This window comes from Chinchilla lanigera, unplaced genomic scaffold, assembly GCF_000276665.1.
Source record: "Chinchilla lanigera isolate Chin_1 unplaced genomic scaffold, ChiLan1.0 scaffold00013, whole genome shotgun sequence".
NCBI lineage: Eukaryota > Metazoa > Chordata > Mammalia > Rodentia > Chinchillidae > Chinchilla > Chinchilla lanigera.
In genome coordinates, this window is record NW_004955414.1 from 18,590,678 (window position 1) to 18,618,264 (window position 27,587).

Consider the following 27,587-nt stretch of genomic DNA (forward strand, 5'->3'; position numbering starts at 1 on the left):
TCTTGCTTGCCAGGTAAAGGTCAGCCTGGTTAAATGGAACAGTGGTCATCAGTGAGGAGGGACAGCGCAGTCACACTGGTGCCTGCTTCTGTTGAACAAGGTACACAGTGTACATGAACCCTCTGACCGTCTCACAGGGGCAGCAACATATTAAAGGGTGCTGTGGTCCCTCCTGCTTTGCTCTCAGCACACATTAAAGTCTAGCTGTTTCATACTTTGTCTTGCCATATAATTAGAAATACATGTTTATTACAAGGATTCATTTTGCTGGTATATTCAAGGCAGTGTGGTTAAAGAGTAACAAAGAAATTCCATTGGAAAAGTATATCAAGAGTGGTGTTTTCCCCTCATGTTTTTAGGTCAGAGGTAATTTACTTAAATTTGTTCCTGGAGTATTCTCTAGTTTGTCTTGGTCATCCATTTTCAGAACAGTACCTTTTTGTGTCAAGGAGCTATGAAAATATCCAGAATCTGGGTTTTGACAAAATGTTTTAATATTTGTGAAGTAACAAATGGGTCTTAGGAAGTGACTTACTTTCTTGCCTTCTTTTTTGCTTATATAATTGGGAGATATTTTACACTTTCACATTTGAGATTTCAAAAACTGTGGTTTGAGTTGATAGTTTTAATTGAACTTAGGACTTACAAAAAAATGTTAAGACTATTTACTGGAGACCCAGAAAAAGCCAGCAAACCCCCTGCCTGTTGCATGTGACAGGCAAGGCTCTTTAGGAAGCAGATCTCTGTGGGCTGCTGAAGAGCTTCCTCAGAGCTGGTGGCTGGTGCTCTCAGAGTAATAAAACAAGCTGTACACAGCTTGTACAGAAACATCCAAGGGGAATTGACCCAAGCTCCACACTGAAGTTGAAGCATAATCCAAACCTTGACTGATCTCAGTCATCCCTTTCCCACAATTTTCTTCTTTTAGCCACTGTTCTGTAGCAGTTCCAGATCAGGTGTAGGCACTGCTCAAGCTACCATCCAATCCACATACATAGTTCTTTATTTTTCCACAGCATGACCTCCATGGTAGCCCTCTGGTAGTTTCATTTCAGTGCCTTCTCCTCTGCCTGTGCTTCCCAAGTCACCATGGTTCTGTGCTTACTCATCCCATTTTGACTCCCCCATCCTCCAGAGAATGGCAGGATTGTCATTTTGAAGGATTGGAGGCATCAAGTTGAGTAAATTACTAAAGTGAACATAAGCTGGTCCTCTCCTTCCAGTATCTTGCTCCCTTCACTGAACCTGGTGGCCTCTTGAGGATCCAGTTTCTGTTGCAGTTTTATTTTGTTCAGTTTTTTTAAAGTAAAACTTCACCTCATTATGATAGTTTTACAGCATTAAAATTTTTGTTTCTCAAAATCATTTCAGTATTTGATCCCTGGTTTTTGTTACAGCCAACTCACATCTGCTCCTTATCTAACCTTTATAATTTTGTCCATGACCATCCTACATTGCAGGCTTCTCAACCAGATGAGTTGACCATTGAGGAACATGAGGTGTTAGAAGTGATTGAAGATGGAGATATGGAAGACTGGGTAAAGGTATATTCCTTTGCTCATATCACCCCTTCTTGTGACATTTTAGGAGTTTCTTTTGGTTCTTGTTATTCCCCGTTCAGACTGTGTATGTAAACCCTTTTTTTGTCACATGTCTTTCACCAGGCTCGAAATAAAGTTGGCCAAGTGGGTTATGTGCCAGAAAAGTACCTACAGTTTCCCACCTCGAACAGCTTACTGAGCATGCTACAGTCCCTGGCTGCTTTGGATAGTCGATCACATACATCCAGCAATTCTACGGAAGCAGAACTCGTTTCAGGCAGCCTCAACGGAGATGCCAGTGGTAAAGACTGAAACAAGGCACTCTTTATTTGGTCACATTTGACCTAAGCTGTATTACCCAGGAGTAAGCCTTCAGCAGGTTAAAAAGCACTTTGTTTCTATCCTGTGCTGTTTTCCCGTATTTGGTCACATTCGTCCTGTGCAGTAGAACCCTAAAGCTGATCTTCAGTGAGTAAAAACATTACAGCTTTACTCCTGTCCTGTGCGATGGTCTTTGAGTTGTCATGTGAGCCTAGGGGTGGATGCAGAAGCAGTGTAGCTGTAAATGTTCTTAGCAGATTTGTCTCTCTCTTGCTCCCCAGTCTGTTTTGTGAAAGCACTTTATGATTATGAAGGCCAGACGGATGATGAGTTATCGTTTCCTGAGGGAGCAATCATCCGTATCTTGAACAAAGAAAACCAAGATGACGATGGCTTCTGGGAAGGGGAGTTCAGTGGGCGGATTGGAGTCTTCCCATCGGTGCTAGTAGAAGAACTTTCAGCCTCAGAAAATGGTGATACTCCCTGGATGAAAGAGATTCAGGTACGTAAGAAGAAAGTGAGTTGAATTTAAAAATGATTAAACAGAATTACTCCCAAGACGTTTCTTGATCCAGACAAAAGTGTGCTCTTGGGCTGGGGATGTAGCTCAGTGATAGAGTACTTGCCTACTTTAATCCCTGGTATCACTTAAAAAGAAAAATGGTCTGTAATCTCTCTGGCTCACCCTCCCCATTCTAATTCTGGTTACCAGGTATTTACAAAACTGAATTTGGGAAACCAGAGAGTGACTTGTTAGGCCTTTGTGGAATGTGGCCATACTACACCTCCAAATGCCCATATTCTATTCTCTGAATCCATTAACCAAAATCCTAGATTGTGTGTAATATATGAAAGATGGATTTGGTGGAGACAAAGAAGCAAACCATAGAGGAAATGTGTTCTCTGTGGTTAGTTTATGTAGTACAGCTCTCGACTGGTTCCTTCGCTTCATCACTGTCAGAGCCCCTTGCCTAGCCCAGATCCTGCCAGGGCCCCTGCTTTACCGTCAGGTGGCTCTGGTCTTTGCTCATCATAGGGAACTTGCCTTTAGAGGAAATCCCTAATTCAGTCACTTTGGGGATCTGTCATAGCAGGACTTGCATGTAGCAGAATAAGGATCATGCTTGCCAATCTTGTTTGCATAGTAATCATTACCACTTAACCTCATATACAGAACGTAGGGAAGTCACAGTCTCAGCCAGTTATTTTATCTTAACATACAGAAAACACAGCTTGTCTTCATTTTGTTCTTTACTGGGTTTACTGAATTGGCTAATTTGTTACATTTTCAATAGAGTCTCAGAGAATAGTTTCACTCAATTGCTATTAAAGGTAAATTTAAACCAGTAGTATAGTGAGATCTGTGAAAGGAAAATGTGAGGTATTACACAAAACTGGGGTATGGATGTATACATTAAGCCCATTTGCTTCTAATGTGGCTGACAAGTTTTAACAGTTGTAATTTAGCTCCAGAGAGGAATATGTGCTGAGCCCCAGAGAAGCACCCAGCTCTCCTTCCTGAGGCCAAGAGTGCCTAGTAACCTTGCCTCCCTTGCTACAGATCTCTCCTTCCCCAAAGCTGCACATCTCCCTGCCTCCACTGCCGCTGTATGACCAGCCTCCCAGCAGCCCTTACCCTAGCCCAGATAAGAGGAGCTCCCAGTTCTTCCCCCGATCTCCTTCAGCACAAGGTAAGGGGCCTGCAGGGCAGAGTCTAAATGTATTTTCACTTCAGAAACACACCAGTGATTTTATTGCTTAACAGCACAAATAATTGAGCTCCTTTGGTTCTGTCCCTTAGAAAACAACCTTCATGCCGAATCCCCAGGATTCTCACAGGCATCCAGGCAGACTCCTGAGACCTCATATGGCAAACTACGACCGGTAAGTCTCCTGTTCATCAGGGTTATGGACTGCATGGCTCTTCCAAATCAAAAGGGAAAAATTAATGTGTTCCCACATCCATGTGTTGTTACTGATTCTGCCAAGCAAGGGTGAAGGACTTGGGAAGGTAAAATGAGCTATTGAAGGGCTATGAAGTCAACTCACCTTGGAACATTTAGTCTATACTGGAATTTTTCTCACTGAGCCATGGTAGGAGTACACAAGATGATACCTATGCAAGTGAATTTAAATTGTAACAAGTTCTCTGAACATAAACTAGTGTAATTATGAAACAGAAGCAATTTTTTTATCAAGCTGTCTTGATTACTTTTCTCCATTGCTGAGACAAAATACCTGATGCTTAGAATTAAGGAAGGAAAGGTTTATTTAGTTCACAGTTTGTAGAGGTTTGAGTCTATACTCAGCTGGCTCCAAGGCAGAGTGTCACATGGCACAGGGCAACAGTTCGTGGGAGCAGAAAACAGCAGAAGCAATAAGAGCAAATGGGGGAGGAGGAACAGTGAGCAAGCCTCTTTCTCTCCCTTACACTGTATGCAGGCTAGCCACCCTAGGGTGGGTGTAGCACTCACACCCATAACTCCATCATTGAACCATGAATCAATCATAAACTCTAGAAGCCCACCCCATGACTACATGAGACTTCGGCAGAACATCTAGACACAAACCATAACACAAGCATTTATTAAGACCCTATTTTCCGGGCCTGTATTTGTATGAGGAACACTGAGGTGAAATTATATACTTCATGGCGTCAAACAACTTCTGTTCTCTGGGAGAGTATGTTCTGATAAGTAGTTACTTTTGCTCACTCTTCACTCTACTGCTGTCTCAACTTTATCTCAAATTACACTCCAAGGTCATAACTTTCACACTACTTATCCAAAAGATGCTTTGCAAATTTATTTTCCTTGACCCTCTATCAGCATTTGATACCATGCCTTGAACTACTGACTTCACTCATAGATGTACCTGAGTGCCGTGTGAGGCATTAAGCAGGACAGTGTTGCAACTGGTTTTGCACTTAAAGCATTGTTATGGCTGCTAAGTGGGAAGTAGTGCAGGACAGCAGAAGGGACATGGGGGACAATTAGGACCCGGGAGCAGTGGTCCAAGGAGGAGGCAATGGTAGTATGAGCAGGTGGGTGAGACTCAGAAAGGAGAGAAGGAGATTAATTTACTTGCTCTACCCCACTTTTCCGGCTTGCTTTCCATGTCTCTGACCCTTTCATGGACCTTTGCAGGCTTCTCTGCTTCTACTCCTCTCTGCCGATACTTCTTATGGCTCTGTCCTGGGACTGTTTCTCTTGAAGTGGCTGTGAGAACCATTTATGTACCAACAGCTCCCAGATTTTTAAGTTGCTTCCCTGAGCTTCAGACTTGTGGTCATCACATATGTGCCAGAACCCAAAACTCAGCAAAATTATTTAGACACATTCCTTCATACCTGTTGCGTTTCTTGGTGAACAGAACCAACATCCTACCGGTACTCTGGATCCTTCCTGGCACTTCCCATGCCATCTCCCACAAGTAGTCGATTGTAGATCCTGCCAGGTTTATCTCAGAGACAGCTCTCAAAACTTTCTGCTTCTCTGCTTTCACCTTTGGTGCTCTCTCGTTCTGGCTAACTTCAGCTCTCTGTCAGGTGACTGAAAAGGCCTCCTACATTATCTTCCACCACCTTTTTTACAGACATGTACTACCATGCCTGGCCTGAGTTATCTTATTTGTACTCTGGTCCACCTCCAATCCCTACTCCAAAGTGCTACCTGAGTATTTTCACAGATCTGATACTCTTTTGAGACCCACCAAAGACTCCTCTTTACTTATAGAATAAAGACCAGATTTTTTTTTTTTTTTTTTTTTTTTTTTGCTAGTAAACACATTTATTTTTTTGTTTGGTTGATTGCTTTTTGAGACAGTGACTTGCTGTATAGTTTAGGCTGGCCTTGAACTCCTGTATAGTGCAAACTGGCATCAAACTCACCGCAATCTTTCTACCTCAGCTTTCCAAGTGCTAGGATTACAGACGTGCACCACCATGTCCAGAATTTTTTTTTTTTTTAACATGGCTTGGCAAAGTCCTTCACATTTTTTTTTTCTTTTTTTGAGACAGGGTCTCACTATGTATATAATTCAGCCTGGCCTTGAAATCACTGTGTAGTCCAGGCTGGCCTTGAGCTCACAGTGATCCTCCTGCCTCAGCCTCCCACTTGCTGGGATTACAGACATTCACCACCACACCTGGCAGTCCTTCACATCTTAACCTCAGTCTGCCTCATCAACCTCTCTGGCAACTCTCTGGCAACTCTCCTAAGACAGGCTGACATGTTTTTCAGTTCTCTAATCATTTCCCTCTTGCTTGTCAACTTCAGGCCTTGGCTTTGAGAAGGATTTTAAGACTGTTATCACTCTTGTGCTCACAAGGCTTTTGGCCAAAGCAGCAACTTGATCTGTGGGTTTGCCGTGTCATCCAGAGTGGCACTTGCTTTTCCACAGTGAATCTTAGATACAAAGTGCTGGATGCCCATGCCCTTAGTAAGGGATTGATTAGAATTTACAGGTACCCGAGGCCCTGTGTCAGGAAACTTGACTGACACCTCATATTATTGTTCACTGCTCAGGTCCGGGCAGCTCCGCCTCCGCCCACACAGAACCACCGGAGGCCAGCAGAGAAGTTGGAAGATGTGGAGATCACACTGGTGTGATGACGGGTTCGCCCTCCATTACGGCTACAATCAAGGCCAGGCGTGGAGTTTGGCCAGTCTCGTTTTTTAGGCACCTTTGCATGATGATAACTCTTGAACAGAGCAAAACCAAGGAGGGTTCTATGTGACTGGGTGGCCTGGTGGACTTTTCCCACGTTTTGAATATTTTGTGCCTTTTTCGTTGTCATTTTCTATGTCGTCTCTCCTACCGTAGCACAAATTCTAGTGGGCTCCAGCATAGAGGGCAGTAGCCCTCATGCCTAACAGTGGTCCATTTTTACATGAGACTCAAAATCAGGCCTCGTCCCAGGGCACAGTCACAGAATTACTGATCATGTGCATTCGTACAGTATATTACTGTGGCCACAAGGATGTGGCAAAGATCTCATCTTTCTCTAAGTGGCTTTTGCTCATCTGATTAAGTATTAATCAGATCGTGTTGGCTCCAAAAGGAAACAGAAAGAGGGATCAGGAGAGGCTGGCTCCTCCCCGACGTTCATCCCGAGACTGAAAGTGAACCCTTACTGAGAAGAAGTGGACTGCCCTGAATTTAGCACCAGTTACATTAACACGCATCTCTTCTACAACTAACAGGTTTAAAATAACAGTGTCCTTTGTATGACTATTTATGCCATTCATTTAGTGTTAGTGGGGCTAATCTGGAGGGGCTGAACTAATGGCCACATCTTGCCCATCACACAGACTAATAGAAGGGAGGCTGTGGCAGAAAAGGAGCTTCAGATCCGAAGTGAGATCAGGTTTAATGTTCTTTTTGTCTTTGGGTAGTTCTCATCTTAGTTTCTACAGCATATATTTTTCTGACCAATACCCTTTGAACTTGAATGTCTGGATAAATTGAGGACACGTCTGCATCATTGCGCCTGTCTACTGGGGAGGCCCGTAAAATTATTTCATTCCCAAGCCAGCACACTGGCCCAGATAACCAGGTGGTAAACAGGGGAGACCAGCTGTCACTCATGAAAAACACAGCGTTCAAACCCACTTCCCTGTTACTTCCTTTGGAGGAAGATCCTGTGGGCCCATGGAGGAAACCGGCTTCCTGTGAGAAAGGATTAAAGGATGCAAGCTTGTACAAATGCAGGCTGACAAGGACAAAGAGGAGCCTGTTTGTGTCCCAGATTGGTGGCAGGGCTTCTCCATGCCATAGCAGCAGGGCCCAGAGTGGGGCTCTGGCTCTTCACCCCATGGAAGGTGGGGAATGTGTTACCCAGGGACAAAAGGATGTTTGCCAGCTGCTTTTAAAATTTTTGTTGGCCAGGCATGGTGGTGCAGGCCTATAATCCCAGCACTTGGGAGGCTAAGGCAAGGGGATTGTTGTGAGTTCAAGGGAAGCCTAGGCTACATAGTGAGTTCGAGGCCAGTCTGAGCTACATGGTTAGACCCTGTTTCAAACCAACTCTCCAAAATAATTACTAAAATTTTTGATAAGAAATCAGATTTTCAGGCCCAGGGGTATAGCTCAGTGGCACAGCACCTGCCTGGCAAGTGCAAGGTCCTGAGTTCGCTTTCCAGTACCAAAAAACAGAAAAGAAAAAAGAAATCAGATTATCTGAATTTAATCCAAAAAATTCTATTAAGCTTTCGAAATTCTCTCCCTCCCAAGAATCTTTAAAAACTTGAAATACTAACCACATGTCCCCGTGGAGTTTTTGACCAAGAACTGAAGGAATTTTCAGTTAGCCATTTGATCACTTCAGTGACAGTGGTCCTTGCTGAACCTTCTGATTTTGATTTTGTGTTTGTTTTTTGGCATTTCTTAACCTATTGATCTATTTGAGGTCTTTTTATGTTTATCAAACTTATTCTTAAGTTTAAAAACAAAAGGTGTTTTTTAAAAAGATTTTAAAAGTTTCTGATATGTTACAAATCTCTCAAGTGCTTATTAAATTAGAGCAGTTCTTGCCACCCCATTGTGTATCCGCTCTTTAGCTAGCCAAATTGTCCTTGAATTTGGGTTTCCCACAACCTCAGAGAGTTATTTCAAATCTTTTGTTATATTTTAAAATATTTTTTGGAAGAGCTGCTAATTTTATTTTAAAAAACAAAGTTGTAAAAATATGCCTCCTTTTTAAAGAAAAAAATCCCTCCCTCCAGAACATATATCCCAGTGTCACATGCACAGGGCAGGCTCAGAGGGAGCCTCTGTGCACATGCGCTTTCTTTACGGTGGCTGTAAAAAGTTTGTATTTATTATGTATAAAATGTTGAATAATAAAAAAATGGAATTGAATTTTCTAAGTGTCCTTATAAAAGGTTTGGGGTGAATAGGCTGTTCCAGAAGGACCATGCTTTTTCTAAAGATAGGTTCTCCTGGGCCCTCTCAAATCAGTTATCCGATACAGACAGCAAAAAAGTAAATCCACCTGTGGGACATAGTCCCTAACACCACCTATGTGCTAGGTGTGGTATCTTGGGTTCTAGAGATGGAAATAAGTAATGGTCTGTGCTTTCACAGTTCTTTCCTGTCCGTACATAAGGCCAGTGCTGTGAGACCTGCTGAAAGGAAGGGGTAGACAGTGTGCTGGTGAGCTGTGGAGGAAGCTTCAGTTCGCTGTTGGAGAAGTTTGTGGATGTATCCTCAGAGGGTGTGACTGCTGGCTTCCAGGAAGTGGTTATTCTAATCAGCACTAGAGTTTTGACCTGCTCTGGACTTACCTGGGCTGGTTCACCCCTCCTTAGGCAACTGTGGTCCACTGCTCCCGGAGGTCACCATGTTGATGCCAAACTTAGTGTGGACACCCATCAGTCACTTGGCATAGCATACTACAGCCCAGAACTCCTGGACTCAGTTGATGCTCCTACCTCAGCCCCTCGCTAACTGGGAGTATAGCCATACCACCAGGCCCAGCAGGAAGTGGTTTTCTGGTTGCCTCTTCTCCTAAATCTCTACCCTGAGGAGTAAGGAATTGTGTGAAAAGGAATTTTATTGGCCTTAGGGATGGATAAAGGAGTCCTGACTACAGGCTGAGTCTCTCCAGCCTCCAGCCAGCTACGCTAAGGACCGGGTTTAACCTGTTGGGAAAGGGATCCCACGAATTCCTGTTCCCTGGAACTGGGAATGTATGGTATGTATTCATACAGACATCTTTCTGTGCATAAAACCTCTGTGTCTACACCCTGCTTGTTTTCAACTCTCATTCTGGATCAGTTCAGTTGTTCATAGAGGAAGAACATCATACAACAGATCACGTCTTTGAGAATAGACAAAAATACATGGACTTCTTGAGATAGCAAGAAATTCAAACGTTCAAGTCAGTAGACTCATCCATTGGCATGAACCAACCCTCATGCTCCAGGTTGTGATGAACATCCCCAGCTGCTCTGGTCAGTGTCCACACAAGGAGCCGAGCCATAGCTTTTGATCTTAGTTCTAATTATTGTCTGGCCCTTTCTAAGTGGCCTTATGACCAAATCTGGCTGCTTAGAATCTTTGCCTTTATTTTGTTCATTATGAAGTTGTTTTTCAGGACAGAAATTCAGCCAGATTACAGAAATTACAGGTTAAAGGGGGAAGAGCTGAAATTTGTCCTGAACTCTTACAGTTTGACACAGCACTTGTTTCCTCCTAGACCCTTCATGTGTTTGCTTTGTTACTGTTTGATCTACCAAGAACCATGAGACTACCAAAGAGCATCTTACTCCTGGACTATTTTTTCTTGAACCCACAGCCAAAAAAACACACATAGGCCAGGTGTGGTGGCACATGCCTGTAATAGCACTTCGGAGGCTGAGGCAGGAAGATCGCTGTGAGTTTGAGGCCAGCCTGATCTACATATTGAAACCGTCTCAAAATAACAAAGAAAAAAAAGCATAATACTTCTGCCATGTCTGTTTCTGAGAACTCTGGTCTGGGAATATTTTCTTGAAGTGTTTTATCCTGAAACAGAAATGAACCTGTGAGTAGTGTCTACACCCCTTCCACACCGTGTGCCACACCCTCTCCATCACTTGTTCCTGTGAGAGGCAACAAAAGAGCCTGGTGAAAAGATATGTGTGCAAATCCTGAGCCGCCTCCCATCCACTGTGACCGTAGGCTCCACTCATCTCCTGGGCCTTACTTTCCTTGTCCGCAAAGTGCAAATCATAAGGTAATACAAACCCTACAATCCAGGAAGATCGAATAAATAATGTACAGATGAGCCGAAGTTGTTTCTGACTAGCAGGTATACTTCAAAGAGCAAACAGCTGGGCATGGTGGTGCTTGCCTATAATCCCAGCACTTGGGAGGCTGAGGCAGAAGGATCGCCATGAGTTCAAAGCCAGCCTGGGCTACATAGCGAGGGGAAAAAAAATTAAGATTCAAGCCCCATCTGGAAGCAACCAAGGAACATGAAAAGCCCAGAACAAAGGCATCTGTCATTTCTTCCGTGAGGTCTCAGATTCACTATGGCCTGTGCTAGCCATGCCTACTGAACAGCCCCTGATAGAGCTGCGTCAGCTGTAGGGGCCTGAAGCTTTAGGAAGGGATCAATTTCACAAATGAGGCTTAGAAGCCACTACGATTTGCCCAATATCTTTCAAGAGACTGGACTGGACCCAGAACCTAGAATTGATCCTCCAGAACAGGCCAGCCCCTCGGGAGACCCTGAGTCCAGTTCTTGCCAAAGAGAACGAGGGGCTTGGATCCTTTCCCCATTCTGCTGTGTGACCCTAAGCTCCTGCCCCTTCTCCGGGCCTTAGTTCATATATATAGCAAGGGCAAAGTCATTCCAGTCTTCCACTAGGAGCCCAAACTCAGGCAGCCCTTCAGCACCTCAGTATTAAGAATCCTGAGCACTGACTTTTTCTTTTTTTTTTTTTTGTCTTTTTGAGACAGGGTCTACTGTGCAGTTGAGGCTAGCCTTGAGCTCACCAGCCCAGGCTGGTCTCAAACTTGCAATGATCCTCCTGCCTCAGCCTCTCCCAAGTGCTGGGGTTACAGGTGTGTGCCACCAAGCCTGGTGCCCTGAGCACTGACTCTCAACAGCCTGGCACAGTTGCTAGCACTAGACTCCTCTAATGAAGAAACCAGAAGGAGGTCGGCCTGCCTCAACCATGTTCCCCTGTTGGCCTCTCTTCCTCCAGCCCACCTCACTCCCCGGAGAGCCTCAGCCTGTCTCTCACCTTCCAGATCTGCTCCTCCAAAAAGCACCGGCAAATAATGTGTGCTCCCTGGGAGAAGGCAGCTGCACCTCAACAGCTGTGTGGTCAGAGGTGGAAGGAAAGCCGCGGGAGTGGAGGAGCCGCTGTCCCCAGGAGTGAGTCGCATCATTTCCTGGCACCTCTTCTAGATCACCTAAGCAGTCTCCTAACAATCCTGGGAGGTGCAACAAAACCACATACACTGAGGAACTTGCCCCAGTGGTGGAGCCAGTGACAGCCGCCCAGGATCCAAGTTTCCTCCACTCCTGAATATCCTCACTTCAAGGGAAACTAAGCGGCAAAGCTCAGGAGCCAGAATGAGGGACAGAAGATGCAGGGAGGGAAATCAGGTTAGACGCAAAGCAGGAATCACACACACCATGGGGAGGGGCCCTGCAGCCCTGCCCAACTGGGGGCCTGAAGTCTGACATTTTGTGCAGAAAAATGTGTAGTGCAGGCACAGTCCACCCGTGTCAGCTGTGTGATCTTGAATCACCTAATGTCTGAGCCTTGTTTTTCTCATCTGTAAAACCTGACGGCTACATCATGAAGTGGCTGGAACAAGTGACAAGTGCAGAGCGAGGCTGACACATCCTAAATGCTCAGTAATAGTGACTAGCTTTGGTCTTTCAGGCCACCAATCCTGGAGGCCAAGGAATGGTCTGAGCAGAGACTAAGCAGCTGGTGACCCCTGGTGGCCACTGGGAAGCCAGGGCAGGAGGGCTGGAGCAAGGCTGAGGGGAGCAAATTCTTCCTTCTCCGCAAAGGGCAGACAAGCTTAGACTGGAAGAATTTGGGCTCCTGGAACTCTAGACCTGAACTTGCTGTATCCCTGAATAAAAAAATTGATCACTTAAGAAATGTTTCCTGAGGTTTTACTAGGCCAGGCCTGATCCCAGGGAATACTCCCCACCCAGGCCTTTTTCAAGAGCTCCCTGATTTAAAGTGGAGGGAGACAGAAAACCAAGGAGGCCTCCACCCAGCCTGGCCTGTGAGGGTAGGGCTTTCAGTGGGAGAAGCCTGAAGGACAAACAGAACATTCTGGACAGAGAGAAAAGTGTGTGTGTGGCACATGTAGAATAAAAAGCAAATGAAAATGCAGGCCAAGAGTGGCATCTAACGGGCTTTGAATTTCAAGCTAAAGAGCTTTTCCTGAAGGCCGCAGAGGAACTTCAAAGGATTGGCCATAACACCTGAGGAAGTCACTCTGGCTCAGGCAAGGTAGGAGGGAGGGGCGGACTGGGAGGAGACAGAAGTCTAGAAGGCGGCTGGTGGTGGCTTCAGGGAAGAGGAACTTTAGGCACAGCAGCCCCAGGCTCTGCTGCTGTGAGGCACAGAGGTCATGTGCAGGGGAGGTGACAGGCAGCAGGCACTGGGCATGTCATGCAGTGCTCAGGGACTCTTAAGGCCTGAGGGATGGGTGATCTGGGAGCCAACAGGATGTAGATTTTTCTTTCTCTTTTTTTTTTTTTTTTCTTTCGGTAGTAATGGGGATAGAACTCAGAGCCTTCATACTGGCCTATCCCCAGCCTGCCTTTTTGAAATTTTGAGACAGGCTCTAAGTTGCTGAATTGCCCAGGCTGGACCCAAGCTTGTGATCCTCCTGCCTCAGCCTCCCAGAGTGCTGGGATTATAGGCATGTGCCACCACACCCAGGATTTGCTACTTGATCAACACTTGTGTCTCCACAGGCTTGTGCTGAGCTCTAGGCTGCAGAAGTGGGATGCCAGGCCCTGCCCTGTGGGTCCTCATACTTGGGCTCACTGTGGATTAAAAATGTAAGTGAAGCTCCCCGCAGGCCTAACCCATGATGCCCTCCTCTACCCTGAGCTCTGCGTCCGAAGGAGGAACAGGGGCGTGGTTTACTGGCAGGCCCAGTGTCCCAAGTACCCTGACATCACTCTGGCATGAGGACCCTTCCCACCAGGACCCCCTCTGGGATTCCTCCCCTACTCTCTGCAGCTGCAGTCTACCCAGGGTGCCTGAGCAAGAGGTCCATGATGTTGCTTTGGCCTCATGACTAGCCTGGACCAAGGGTCACATCCCCACCCCAAGAGTCACTGCTCTTTGCTGCCTCTGGGCCTCTCTATGCTGTTCTCATGGTTAGAGGGGGACAGTCCCAGGCAGGAAGAAGAGGGTCAAGGCTGGACCTCCCAAACCCCCAGCCCAAAGGTCTCCTTGTACCCTGAATGCTGCAAAGAAGCAAACAGACACAGTTTAGATACAGTTCTTTCCACTTTTGGTAGAGGAAATGAGACGGATTTTTGGGGGGGCGGGAGGATGGTTTTTTTTTTTTTCCAGTACCAGGAATCGAGAGAGAGGGATTTTTAAAAAACTAATTTCCCAAATCCCTACTTTGTTTTTAAACAAACAGGCCAGGTCCTGCCAGGCCTTCTTCCCCATGTGTCTGGAGCCACCCCACCCACGAGCCCAGAGGCTCTGGAGCCCCGTGGAGCAGAGGGAAGCTGTTTGGCTTCAGTTTCAGACCAGCACTGCAGCCCAGGCAAGGGAGTCTTGGCACAACCTAGTGCCAGAGTGCCACCTTCCTGCCCTGGTCCACGCTCACCATGTGGCTCCCGGAGTAGCACCAGGCCACAGCGTTGACAGCAGCACTGAGGAAAGGGAGAGCAGGCTTGGGGCAACCAGCTCTGCAGCCAGGCTCTGCCCCTCCCTGATGGCCCGGGCAGTTTGAGGCTCCTCTCTGAGCCCGTTTCCTCATCTGTAAAATGAGCTCATGGGGCTGTGGTAAGGATGGCTCGGGTCATGAGGGAGCTGGTGCCCTGCGAAGGGCCTTGGTGGAGTGGAAAGTGTGGGTGCATGTCAGACCCTCACTTCAGCTTGGCAGGCCTCGGGGCAGGGCAGGAAAGGGGGTGGCTATGCTCACCAGTGGGGACCCCGAAGAGTGCTCTCCAGTTTCCCAGTGTCCACATCCCAGATGTAAAGGGCTCCATCCCAGGAGCCTGCCACTGCATAGCGTCTGTCAGGACTGCAGTGGCCGCAGCAGAGCAAGAGAAATGGGCTCAGAGGTGAGGACACACAGAGCCAGACAGGGGACCCTCGGCATAGGCATGCTCTCACAGACACACCTGAACACAGCTTTGGTCCAGTCAGAGCCACACTTGAAGCCATCAGCCCTGAGGAGAGATGGGGCCAGGGTCAGAATGTAGGTCCCTGTCAGCCCTGCCTCCCAGCCGAGAGCTCCAAGACCCTCCTGGTTGGGTACCTCTGGAGGGAGCTCCAGGGAGGACCCCGGAGGGCCAGGCACAGGAGAGGTCTAGCCACCCCAGCAAAGGCCACAGGTCAGCAGACACAAGGCTGGTACCTGAACACCTGGCGGATATTGCTGACACGCAGGTCGATGACCTTGAGTGTGTCATCACGGGAACAGCTGAGCAGATGCAGCTGATCATGGCTGAGGCTCAGGGAGGTGACCCGGCTCTGCACAGGGATGACCTGGGTGCAGCAGGGCCCCCTGAAAAGCATCCCAGAGAGGGGGTGAGGAAGAGCTCCCCCTGGCCTGGGCCACTCCTGATAGAAAGAGTCTGGCTGCAGCTACTTTGCCAGCCAACAAAATCCAGGGCCACCCCAGGGCCTGGCTCTCTGGGGCCAAGGTTGCCCACCAAAGCCAGCTGCCTCCAGTGAGGAACTTCAGCAGACTTTGAATTGAGAGCCAGGTAACCCCTGAGTCACTGAAATAAGCTCTAGGAGGAAAGCAATGAAAACATGACAGAGAAGAGTCTCACAGGACAGTCGCTGCAGACCAGACTGCAGACCGGCCTCTGCTTTTGTAAATGGTTCATATCCAACGCCTGGCTCTTCAGTTTAAAAAACTAAATTTTTTCTTTTGATTAAAAAATGGTAGCAAAATGGGAAAAGGTGCTTGTCTATCCTGACTATAAGGCCTAGGCAGAGTCCAGTGCTAGATCAGCTGGTCCTGCAGCCTCCTTTTCTGTCTCCCCTGAGGTACCTCCATGACCCTTCCTGCCATGCCCAGAGAAAGGAACAAGAACTCTAGGACCCTGTCCCCAGGCCTCCAACACCCACCCACAGCCAGTCCTGTCACCTGCTGTCCCAGAACCGGATCTTCTGGTCATTGTGGCCACTAATGATGATGTGGTCCCCACACACCACGTCATTGCAGTAGGAAAGGACATTGATAGTCCTGGAACCTGGGGGCCGATGGGCAGAGAACGGGGTCTCAAGGTTGTCGGGAGCCAGCCCACTGGACATGTGGTGATGCTGAGACCCGGAAGGGACAGTGCCCCCCTAAAACTATGACCAGGTCTCATTCTTCCTCTTCTTCAGCAGCATAAAGCCCGAGGCAGAGAGAAGTAGTGGGGAGACAGAAAAGGAGGGCCTTGGGAGGTTTTGCCCCGAATGCCTATGAATCCCAGAGACAGGGTGAGGCCCCTGGCACCCAGGGGCTGCGGGCTGGTGGGCAGGGGAAGTAGGGCTGGGCCTCACAGTAGGCTCGTCCAAGATCCCACTCCTTCACTGTGCGGTCTCGACTCCCAGTCACCGCCTGGTGCCTCGTCAGCTTGAATTTGGCAGCCGTAACCTTGTCCTTGTGTCCAGACAGTGTCTCCTGCCCCATTCCAAGTATGGATCAAGGGCATGGCCAAGCCCCCATAACCCCCCCCCCCAAATCCAGAGGTGTGACCTTTGACCTCTAGGCTGCCTCCCCATGGGGCCTCACCTTGGAATGTGCCTCCCCCACCTTCCAGAGCTGGGCAGCCTGGTTGTAAGTAGCTGCTAAAACCTGGGAGCCCTAGAGAAATGAGAGAGTGAGCCTGAACCTGCGTCTGGCCAGAGCAACATCCCTCAGGCCAGACAGCTGGGGCAGGGGCTGCTTCAGAGCTCCCCAAGACCCAGGTCACCAAGACAGGCAGGGGAGCTTAGGCCAGGGAGGAGCCCACGGGCCCAGTTCTAGGATAACCACAATATCCACCCTGGCCCCAGGGCCCCACCTGCCTGACAAGGAGATTGGGGAAAGTATGTCAGTGGGGCAAAGCCCTCTCACCGAGGGGTCCATGTCCACACTGGTAATGCTGCCACCAGCTCCCTCGAGGGTCTGGTTGGCCTCCAGGCGTCCTGGGGGAAACAGGACAGGACTAGTGATATGAGATCGTTAAGCTCGTGAAATATAGAAACTGGGATATACAGTGTGAAAATCAGTATTTCCCCAGTTAGCCACAGAATTAGGGCTGGCCTGCAGCCTGGGCAGGAGGCTGCAACTCGCATGTCTGCTGGTAGGGTCCCAGAGGGCAGCTAGTCATGGAAAGGACCAGAAAGAAGGGACTGTCCCTAGGTCCCCCAGTAAGCAAGGCTGGGCCAGCTAGTGACCTGCCTCTTCTAGGAAGCCTCTAGGAGTTGACTGAGTTCCTAACCCAGGGCACAATGCTTGGGACAGTGTGGACAGCCTGTGTCATCTCTGACTTCAAGAAGCTCAAGTGAGGAGGTAGTCTGATGGGCCCAGGTACTTACTCCTCAAAGGCCTGTCCGTACAGGACCTCAGTAGGGAACCCCCACCTCCCCTGGCAGGGACCACCTGAGCTCAGCCCTCCCCATCCTGCAGGCCTGGAATCCAGAAGTGGGAAGCTTCTCCCCGTCTTCAGCACAATGACCCAGAGTCTCGTTCCTACCAAGAGGTTCCTAGCCACTGCCCACAGGAATGCCCCAGGTGGAGCAACACAAGGAAATCCAAGGCCATGGCCCACCCAGGAGCCAGCTGAGGGGGAGTCTGCAGAGAAAGCACTGGGCTGGCCTGCAGACAGGGTGCCTTACCTCCCACGACATTCCAGAGGTGGATGAGGCGGTCAGCCCCGCCAGTGGCCAGGAGGCTGCTGTTAGGGCCAAAACAAACAGCATTGACCTCAGAAAGGTGGGCATCCTGTGGGGCAAGGAGAGGTTGGCGCCTTGGTCTTCCCATAAATGCCTTTTTGTGCCCACTCACAAGCTCTCCTGTGTGTCTGTGGACACACACAGCCTATTACTGGCTTGGTAACCCCACCCCAGGCCCCATCTCTCCCTTAACCTTATTTCAAACTCAGCCAAAGCAGCTCTCCTCACCTCTCCTGGACCCCGCAGCAGCCTCCTCTGCCACCCTACACTCTCCTGTTGGGCCCCCTACTCTCCCAACCTCCTGTCTCCCTCTCCTGTCCACGCCCTCACTGTAAAATTCCTGAGCAGTCTCACCATACGCTGTAGAGCCAAACTTCTGCCCCCACTGAGGGCACAGCCTTGCTTCTCTGGCCCACCTGAGCCATTCCTGATGCCTGTACTCCCAATCACCCCCCACATATGAGGCCCAGCTCTTCCCTTACCAGAACATCCTGAACCTGGACAGGAAGCCGGGCAGCCACACACACAGGGATGCTTTGGTATCGCTGCTCAGGGACACCGCCAATTGAGTGACCTCTCCTCTTTTTAAAACTGCAAGGGTAAGCGTCAGAGGGTATTCAGCAAGGTTTCTGATATGGGTGTTCCAAGATCCCCCGAGGCAGCAACAACAGGAAGCAAACATGGCAGGTGACAGAACATGGTCTCAGGCTACAAGGAGCACGTTCCCCAACCCAGCCCGATCCTGTGCAGATTTGGTGGGCAGGGCACAGAGACAGGCCCAGGATGGGCAGCACTGGAAAATGCAGAGAAATCTCAGAGCTGGGATTTCAGTCTCTGCCTTGTCACTGCGTGGCTCTATGACTGAACAAATCTGTGACAATTTCAGCCTCAGTTTCCCAACTGAGTAAAAATTCCTATACAGACCCAGGCTGGAGCTCTTGGTCCCCTGTGAAGATCTTGGGTGAGAGCACAGCCTTGTGAGGTTCGAAGACAGCTGGGCACAGGTTGGAAATGAAGCCAGATACCCCGCTCCTGACTCTGGGGCCCAACAGACTCACACAGACAGCAGGCACCACATGCACTGACAAACTGAGGCACGGACACAGACAAGCCTCGACTTAGGAAGCTGACGGGGGCTCCAACAGGCCCAGCCCCTTCACACACATGTGCTCACACACTTACTCCAGCAGCCCCTTCACCACATCCACACAGCGGGACAGTGTCAGAGAAGTGGCCGAGGCAGACCTGGGGTAGAACCAGAGAGCTGTGCTGAGGGACAGGCCAGTGGGTGTACAGACAGCATTCATTCGCTCCCTGCATTTCACTGGAAACCAGGAGGCTCCTAACCTCTTAAACATGGAATAAGAACTTGACTTCCTGAAAACCAGGACCCAGATCAACCCAGGAACAGAGAGAGAGATTCGGCAATGAAAGGCTCCTTGAGTCTCCACCGGCATCGTAAGAACTGCCTCACACCCCAGGGGTTCACTACCAAAGGCAGGGAGGGGTGAAGGAGTCCCAGGCTGAGACACCACAAGGCTGGGGGCAGTGGGGAGGGGGTGACCCCAGAAATGCTCAGGAGAAGGTGAGTCCTGGGATATCTTGGCAAATTGGAGCCCATCCTGTCCCCCGTGCCTCATACCCCTCCCCAAGGTTCTTTCACACCAGGGACCTGCAAGGCAAGACTGAGAAAAGACTCCAGACTGGGGAATGATCAGCTCAGCAGGGGACAGTCTCAATGACAGCAAATTAGACCTGGGGGTGCTGGACAGAAGGGCACTCAAGGATGAAAGCCCCAATCAGATCTGAGCAGTGTGGTCCTGTATTTACACACGCTCAGATGCTCATAATCAGGGATGCTCACCCAAGTCCTGGTACGCACACGCACACACCTGTGCGTACACATACACGTGACGGGCACAGCTGAGCCCTGGGCCTTGCCCACAGTCCCCTCCTGGTGATACCCTTCACAACCCTTACACTCCACCCCAGAGTGCTGGGCCTGGGAAGGAGAGACGGGGTGAGCGACACAGATCCCAACTGGCTCCAGGCGCTTGAGGTCAGACCAGCCCTGGCTGTACCCAGTCTCTCCCCAGCCCTCTCAGGAGCTGGCCCCAAGGCCAGAGTAAAATGACAGCTTGGAGCCCAGCTCAGAGCCCTGGGACAGCCACTAGATCCTCACCTGAAGGGCCTCTTCCACTTCTCACAAGCCTCACTCTCCAGGGAGTCCGGCTCACCAGCCAGGGCCAGAGTCTCTGTGCCCTCCCTGATCCCTTTGCCTAGGGAGTCTGGGACCCTAGGAGCAGGAATGAAGCTCAGGAAGGCCAAGGGACCAGGCCAGCCCCTCCCTGCCCCAGCACGGGACACGGTGGAGATAGGGGACGGTGTGGGTGTATGAGTGCCAGGCACACGTGCTGGCTCTGTGGCCGTATCACCTGTGGACGCTGGGACTGTGGTCCTGCACAGGTACAGGCAGGTATAGGGTGCCCAGGTGCAGGTGGGCTTAGGGGCCAAAGGAAAATTGTGGGCAGAAGCCGGAAGACAGACCAGTCCATCCTGGCCTCTCCCCACTCTTACTCGCTGATGCTCACAGTCCGCTTGGCAGCCTTCTTCAGCTCCTGGGACACTCGAGCCTGGTTGGCCCTGCGGAGGGGAAAAGCCTCCTAAAGTCAGGCACACCATGGAGCTTGCCACGAGGTAGAGCACAAGACGCCCTGCCTTCAGGCTGAGGCCAGACTCCGCCCCTTCTCCCTAGAAAGCCTACCTGCTGGCTGGCCTCTTTCAAACAAGGGCAAAGCCCAACTCCTCCCGAGTGTGTGTGAGGGGGAGTGCCGGGGGTGTCCGGAAGGGGCGCTGCCTACTCCCCAAAGGGGCAGGTCTACCCCAAGGGAGCGGTCCGTTCTCTCACCGCTCCCGGCGCTCGAGGCGTAGGTTGCGCTCGGTGGCAGCCCGTGCCTTGAGCTGCACTAGCCCCTCCAGCACGTAGCTGGCCTCCTCCTGGAGCCTGCGCAGCGCCGCCTCCTGGTCCCCGGTGCGCACACGCAGGTCCTCGTAGGCCGCCCGCTGCGCCACGTTCTTCACCCGCTGCTCTTCCACCTGCCGAGCCTGCTGCGCCCGCGCCTCTTGTAGCTGCACCACTCGGGCCTCCAGAGCCGCCAGCCTGCGGGGCGGGGAGGGCGGCAGGTGGATCATCGACCTGTGGCACCCCACCTCATGACTGATAGACCTGCTCTTAGCCACGCAGCCCCCCAGATGGCTACACCACATCTTCAATCAAGCCGAGCCTCCGAGCCCCACCTGGAGTCCTCTGACCCCAATCTCAGGCCAGAGGGCCGTTTATGGACCTGGGGAAAGCTCTGGGCCTAGGTTGGCCCACACACACACCCCTCCGCCTGGGGCGAGGAAGGTCATTCTCTCCGGGTGCCTCACCTGTCTTGCCGCTCCTCCAGCTGCAATTGCTGGGTGCTCAGAGCTGCGCTCTTCTCCACCACCTGGTAGGCCATCTTGGGGGAGAGGGCGCACAGGTGGGCACGGGTGCCTCTGCAGGGCTCACACCAGGCTCCAGGCTCCAGCCTCCAGACCCGCAGCGCTGGGGAGCCTGCTACCCCACATCGCCACCCCTTCCTGACAAGAAACCTGACACCCAGTTAGGTTTAGGAGGCAGTGCTGCAGCCAGCCAGGCATGGTGGCTCATCGTGTGATCCCAGCAACCTGGGAGGCTGAAGCAGAAGGATTGCAAATTCAAGCCCAGCCTGAGCAATGTAGCGACTCTGTAACACTTCATCTCAAAATAAAAGTAATAAAAAGGGCTGGGGATATAGTGCAGAGGTTCTAGGTTCAGTACTCAATACCACAAAGCAAAGCACATACACATAAACTGGGGTAGTCATTTAACCTCCTTGGCAAGAGGAATCTGCTTTTTTCCTCATTGTAAAATGAGAATGGTAGTGCTTACCGCATAGGGTAACACCAATTATGAGAGATACTTCAAATATCAGGAAATGCTTATCTTAGCAAGTACATGTGCCATGCCTTATTCTGAGCATTCTACACATACTAACTCATAATATCCACAATCACATCTTAAGGTAAGCACTACAATTTTCATTTTACTAATGAGGACACTGACAGGTTAGGTGACTTGTCCCACCAAGCACAGGTATCAGAGAGCAGAGGCACACAAGGTTAAGACCAGGACCGGTGTGTGGGAGTACAGGGCCAGACTGAATGGTAGAGTTGCCTACAGCCCAGAAGTGGGGTGCAGGTCATCTCATCAGTACCCCTGCCTCCCACAGCAACCCTTCAGTGGAGAGCCAAGAGCCAGGGAGGCCACAGAGGAGAAGTCTTTTTCCTTCCACCTGCTGCTAAGGGACCAGTGGGAAAGACAGATCCCAGGCAAGGCAGTGCCTGCCAGTGTGGGAAGAGGAACATGAGGCCCACAGACTCTGTGCACCTCTGGCCCAGTAGACAACTGAAGCTGGCGGCTCTTGTTGTTAACCTGGTCCTGGTATTTTCTCACTGGGGCCTGGTAAAGACAGACTGAGCTGACACAACTCCCTATGAAGGGCTGGGGAGGGACCTTACACACACTTACTTTTCTAGCAGGCCGTTATGACACATTTTTTTTACCAGTGAGCAATCTAATCACTACCTCACTTCCTCGCCTGCCATTTGCATTTTTACCATTCAATGCTTTTTATTTGACACCTGTCAAAATTCAAATAATAGAAGTGGAAAATGGATTAGTAGTTACCTCTAATTAAGTATGATTGGGAGGAGGGAGGTGAGGGTGACTAAAAAGAGGCAGCAAGACCTTGTGATGAAATAGTGCTTCATCCCCCTGATGGTTACACAATTCTGCACATGTGATAATGTCACACCATTATCAAGTTGCAAACACAACAGCGGCTCTGGGGAAAGAGGCGCTCCACCGCCCATTTCCACACTGTGCTGGGCAGGTCACCTGGTGTGCTGTGAACACGGACCCTCAGTCTCGTCCTGTGGAAACTCCACAGGGCTAGGTTTTGTCTGTGGCTGCACTCTCTTCCTTGCATGTACCCACTGTTAATACATATTTGTCAATAACTGTTAATATTTATTGAAAGAATGAATGGAGATCACAGGAAGTGAACAGGAAGTTCAAATCAGCTCTACCTCTTGAAGCCTCGGTTTTCTCCTCTGCAACTATGAAGTTTCGGAGGATTAACTGAGATAATCTGCAGTACGGTTCTTACAGGGAGTCAACTCTCGGTGTGGTGTTGGCCAAATTATGGGGGAGATGATAAGTGTACATGTGATGTCAGAAAAGCGGCTGAGCAAGAAAGTCCAGAGCTCAGAAGAGAAGGCTGGGCTGCAAACAGGTCTAGGAGTCAGCAAAGTCAGCAAGTGCTGGCCAGGGAGCCCATCCATCTCCAAGAACTCCCACATTTAAAGGAACAGAGGCAGCGACGAGGAAAGCAGCCAGAGAAGGAAGCTCGGAAGCAAAGGCCACAGAACTGAAAGATTGGGGGAAACAGAAGCCAAGAGAGACCACTCAGACGGGAAGGGCAGTCAGGGCAAGCGGAGGCACCACATGGATACCCCGCCCTTAGGCAGCCTGCGCATGTGTATGAAACATCACGTGGTGCTGGGCCCAGCTGTTGTCTGTGCAAGGGATGAGGAGTGGGCAGGCGGGAGCGGGAGTGAGCAGAGCAAGCTAAACCATCTGGGAGGGAGGACAGGCTGCCAGGCCCCTGCACACCCACTCACTTCCCTGAGATCTCCTCTCCCTCCAGCCACCGCTGGAGCCACTTCCTCCTGGGATGCCACTCTGACCTCCTACCCACACGGGGGCTCATTCTTGCAGCACCGGACTCAGGGAATGTGGCAAACATAGCAAGCGCTTCACACTCGCTGGCGCCTTTGGAAAACTGTATCTCCCTGCCACAGAGTTCTGGATCCTGGCCCTGTCCCCTTCTTGGATCCCTGCCCAGCTTACCTCACCACAGACCAGCCGGAGCCCCTCCTCCTCTTCCTGCCACTTCTCCTTCAGAGTGGCTGGTGATGAGACCCCGGCTGAGTCAGGCCTTGACTCCTCCTCCCTGCCAACCGATCAGAGTGGTGCTCAGGTCCGTAACCACCCCCCACTCACCACAGGGCCCAAAGGCCTCCGGGGGAGCCCCCTGGAAACCTGAAATAAGAGCCATTAACTTTCTCCTGGGGAAGTGGAAGCCAGCAAGCAGCCAAGGAAAAATCAAGTCTCAGAACCGAGCTTCTGTGACTCCTGTGCTCCAGGACTTGGGTTTCCTGGCTAAGGACCCTTCTGAAGCAGCACCGGCCAACTCCGGACCCGACCCATCCCTGGCTCTTGTTTTCACTCCCTCTTTGGCACAGGGAGTAGGACCTTTGCTGTAGGCATTCGGTGAGGAACGGGGACATGCAAAAAGCCTGAGAGGGGGAGGAGCACAGGGTCAGGTGGGGAAGGAACCAGGCAAATGCAGTGAGAGAAGGGTTGGGAGAAAGCAGACTCCAAGGCCCCCCCACCCCTGCAGCAGGGGGGGAAAGGAGGTACCAAGAAGCAAATGAACCCAGCGTAGGTGGCACGGTGGGGGGCGAGGCTGGCAGCTCCAGGTACTGACAGCCCATTACATACACTCACCAGGAGCCCTTGTGGGGGGCAGGCGTGGCCTCACTGGGCTCCAGCTGCAGCTTCTCTGAGAACGTGGCCAGCAGCTCAGCCTTCTCTAGGAGATGGTTGTCTGAGGGTACAAGAGGGTGAGCCTGGGGCAGAGTCGGACACTCCCCAGGAGACCAGTGGCATGCAAGTTACCTCTGGCTGGGAGGGATGCAGGATCCCAGGGATGCTGGGAATGAGGAAGCTACTGGGGACTGTGCTCTGCCCCTTGCCTGAGAGGTATTTGTGCAGCTCCACAGGACTTCCTACCCTAGCATAAGCCTCCTCACAACACTGGAGGGCCTTCTTACAGCTTTGCTCCCACCCCACTCCGGGCCTACCCAGGAAAAAAGGACTACTCTCACAGGGCAGAAGGACCACCACTGCTGGGGACAGGGATGCCTCGAAGGGTACTGCCAGAAGACAGACCTGAGGGAAGGGAGGGGCCTGAAACTGACTCATCCGGCCCATGGCAGGGTTTGGCTCCAGAGCAAAATGACACAAGCAAAAAGCTTCACCCAGGCTGGGTGTGGTGGTACACACCTGTAATCCCAGCAATTGAGAGGCTGAGGGAGGAGGATCACAGTGAGTTCGAGGCCAACCTGGGCTACACAGCGATTCAAGGCCTGCCTGAACTACATAGTGAGGGGCTGGGGATTTAGCTCAGCGGCACAGCACCTGCCTGGTAAGCGCAAGGTCATGAGCTCAGTTCCCGGTACAGGAACCCCCCACACAAAAAAAAGAACTACATAATGAGACTCTGTCTCAGAAAAAAAGCTTCACCTGCATCTGGCCTTCAACAAGTCACTTCCCCTCCAAGGGGAGCCACTAAAGTAATCCTAACTTCCTCAAAGTTGGTGTAAAGTAGTAGGTCAAAATAGAAAGTCCGTGAGCAATTACCCAACAGACCTTCTTAGGTTGGTAGTTTGACCCTGGGACATATACACCCTATCCATGGTCACTTCCTCTTTTCCAGGCTGAGGGTGGTAAGCCCAGGCTGCTTTGCCACCTTCTTTCACCCAGTGCCCAGCTGGCACCTTGACTGAGATCCCTGGGCCTGGCCTAGTCCTCACACAAAACCTCACCTCAGCCCTCAGAGCCCTACACTGCTCAACACCCCCCAATAAATCCAAAGAAGGCCCCATTGTGCCTAATTTACAGATAAGAAACGTGACACTTAGGGGCAAGGGGCTTGAGCTGCCCAAGACCCTAGAGATGACTGGACCTTCCGTGTCTCATTTCAGTCCCTGAATCTCTACAGGCCCTCAGATTTGCAGCTGGGGGCGGGGCGGGGGGCGCGGTATATGTATTCCTTCCTCTAACCAGGAAGTTCCATAACCCATCAGAGCAGTGGAAGAGCCAGGCTGCCTGGAGGTAGGGGGCTGGCTTCCCCGCGCTGATGGGGAAGGATCTGCCTGCACCCGGAAGGTTTCAGAGAAATTTCCCAGGATAAGAGCGCACGTGAATGTGTGAACGTGATGCAGCAGCAGAGACTGGCTAGACTTTCAGCCTCAACCACTCAATCGCAGGTGACCAGAGGCCCTACACACATATGCACACCTGTTGCCACAGCCCTTCCTGACCAGCAGCCCAGAAAGAGCTCTTGGAGAGCCCGACTTCCCAGAGCTCCGCCAGCACCCTCAAGAAATCCGGGAACCTGCTTCTCCCTCGGGCAGGGGTCGGCTGGGCACAGAAGTGCTCCAGGAACCTGCGCGAGATCACTTATCAGTGGCAGAGGCCGAGATTCAGAGTTTCCTCCTTCGCTGGATCTGCTAACAAGTCGCTGCTCTGAACAGTCCTGCCTTCCTCCACTGGCCCACGGGGACCAAAGGGACTAACCAGGCCCTACCCACCCTGGGGTCCTTCGCGGGCGGGGGAGGCACAGGAGACCCTGCAAAGCAACGCTAGAGACAAACTCGTGCCCGCTCGTGGGAGGCGGAGCCAAGCCTTGAGCGGGGGACCTCTCCCCGTCCGGGAGGAGGTTATCAGCGGAGCCTGGATTGGAGGAGGCAGGAATCCTATCCACTAGGAAGTGGGGAGTAGCGGACCGGTTCCAGACACTGGCACAGGGCCTCGGGAGCGAGAAGGCGCTGGGGCCCTCGAGGCGCAGAGCAGCAAGCCAAACCCTCGCCCCGTGCCGGTAGCCTCGTCTCCTCCCAGGCACCTTCAAAGCCCCCCAGGGCGCACTCACAGGCCGGCACCAGCTCCTGAAAGAGCGCCTTTTGCGTGCGATCCCGCTGCCGCAGCTGTCGCACGATGTGGAGTTTCCAGAGGATGGCTGGGGCGCCCAGGACGCTGAGGCCCTCGGACCCCGCCATGGCCGCGGCCTCCCGCCCGCGCGGAGCGCGCTCCCGTCGGGGAAGGCGCGGCCCGGGTGGGCCGGGCGGGGCCTCGCGGACACCCCGTGACGTCACGCGCCGCGCGGGGAATCCCCGGGTGGTACCAAGCGGGCGCGCGGGGAAGCGCTCCACGAGGACGTGGCGAGAGCCGCCTCTGGTCTACGCCCCTGGCCCACCAAGGCGTTCACCTCGGAGGGGCTCCTGTTCGTGTCTGGGGTGATACGAGGGGCCCGGGATTGGAGACTCCGGGGCGGCCTCCCCTTCACCCGCTGGCGCGCTCCGCAGGCGGGGCCTCCAGGCTCGGGTCCTTAACCCCGCAGCGCCCGGCCCGTTTCAAAGAAGATGCTAGCCCGCCACCCGTGCTCCAAACCGGGGTCCTGGAGACCCTGAACCCGGACTCCGAGTGGACACAGACAGCCCGAGGTACATGCAGCCTGACAAAAGCACCAAGGCAGAAGAGACTGAAGGAAAGAGACCTGCTTTCCAGAGATAACGGCATTAAAGCCTGCTTCTGAGGATTAAATCAGAGCTGGCCAGAGGGAGAGAAAAGGGGACTCTGAACTGTGGCAAAACCCAGTCCAGGGGTTCGATGACAGAAAAATTTCCAGCAGGTTCGGAGCTGCAAGAAAAGCCTATGAAGGGATGAGGGTGGAGCAAGGATTAAGGGGCCCAGTAGGTAGCTGGAAACTGTAGGTCCCTAAGAATAAAGGGACGCACTTGGTTTTATTTGGAAAACCCGTGACCCAGAAGAGAGGAAGGGCTTGGTTGCCTGAGGTTGCAAGGAGCGGGTGCTGAGCTGGCCAGAGGCCCAGTATCCTGACTCAGAGCCCAGTGATTCCCATCTCTCAGCAGCCTTGGGGAGCAATCATGGGCTGCCGGGAACTGTAATAAAACTTTCTAAAGGTGCCTGTTCCGAGCGTTGTAGACTCAGGCTGGGGTGAGAAATGAAAGAAGAGAACACACTGGCCCATCCTCACCCTGGGGCACCCTAGGGCAGGCCCAGTAAGTTCTGATCTTCCTGAGTGAAGGGAGAAACTGGTTGTTGTACAGCAGCCTTTCAGGTCCTGCAGGTCACAGGTCCGTTGTGATTCTGGTGCGGATAGGCTACAAGATTTGGAAAGTGTTGAAGCTAGTGATACCC

The 27,587-nt window shown here is 51.4% G+C and overlaps 2 protein-coding genes across 7 annotated transcripts in view; one reads left to right on the plus strand and one right to left on the minus strand.

Moving 5' to 3' along the window:
- Fchsd2 (FCH and double SH3 domains 2) overlaps window positions 1-6,998 on the plus strand; it is a 253,844-nt gene extending 246,846 nt beyond the window's left edge. The window contains exons 15-20 of the mRNA XM_005379965.2: window positions 1,461-1,544; window positions 1,665-1,842; window positions 2,144-2,364; window positions 3,424-3,553; window positions 3,664-3,746; window positions 6,389-6,998. Of these exons, the coding sequence (XP_005380022.1) occupies window positions 1,461-1,544; window positions 1,665-1,842; window positions 2,144-2,364; window positions 3,424-3,553; window positions 3,664-3,746; window positions 6,389-6,472 (780 nt within the window). The 3' untranslated portion in view covers window positions 6,473-6,998. The remainder of the gene's footprint in view (window positions 1-1,460; window positions 1,545-1,664; window positions 1,843-2,143; window positions 2,365-3,423; window positions 3,554-3,663; window positions 3,747-6,388) is intronic.
- Window positions 6,999-10,226: 3,228 nt separating this feature from the next.
- On the minus strand, window positions 10,227-27,371 carry Atg16l2 (autophagy related 16-like 2). Of its 6 annotated transcripts, XR_001233128.1 has the most exons (19): window positions 26,299-27,371; window positions 24,093-24,192; window positions 23,433-23,535; window positions 20,885-20,958; window positions 20,364-20,615; window positions 20,033-20,098; window positions 19,638-19,751; window positions 18,638-18,700; window positions 17,938-18,046; window positions 17,399-17,504; window positions 16,635-16,705; window positions 16,311-16,382; window positions 16,079-16,199; window positions 15,678-15,783; window positions 14,937-15,086; window positions 14,701-14,748; window positions 14,499-14,600; window positions 11,597-11,789; window positions 10,227-10,370 (listed from the first exon to the last, which is right to left on the minus strand). XR_001233128.1 is itself a non-coding variant. In XM_013511849.1 (18 exons), the coding sequence occupies exons 1-18, from the start codon at window positions 26,423-26,425 to the stop codon at window positions 11,765-11,767; spliced, it is 1,809 nt and encodes a 602-aa protein (XP_013367303.1). In that variant the 5' UTR covers window positions 26,426-27,371; the 3' UTR covers window positions 11,361-11,764. The 6 variants fall into 6 exon arrangements, 5 of the variants coding, with proteins under 5 accessions (XP_013367303.1, XP_013367300.1, XP_013367301.1 ...); XM_013511849.1 differs by lacking the exon at window positions 10,227-10,370 and having other exon boundaries at window positions 11,361-11,789; XM_013511846.1 differs by lacking the exons at window positions 10,227-10,370; window positions 11,597-11,789 and adding an exon at window positions 13,828-14,226 and having other exon boundaries at window positions 26,299-27,369.
- Window positions 27,372-27,587: the final 216 nt, after the last annotated feature.

Coding starts and splice junctions, on each gene's coding strand:
- Atg16l2 (XM_013511846.1), bottom strand. CDS start 26,425: ATGGCGGGGTCCGAGGGCCTCAGCGTCCTGGGCGCCCCAGCCATCCTC. Junction 15,087..15,677: donor ATCCGGTTCTGGGACAGCAG/GTGACAGGACTG, acceptor GATGCTTTTCAG/GGGGCCCTGCTGCACCCAGG. Junction 14,227..14,498: donor ACTCTTCGGGGTCCCCACTG/GTGAGCATAGCC, acceptor CCCTTTCCTCAG/TGCTGCTGTCAACGCTGTGG.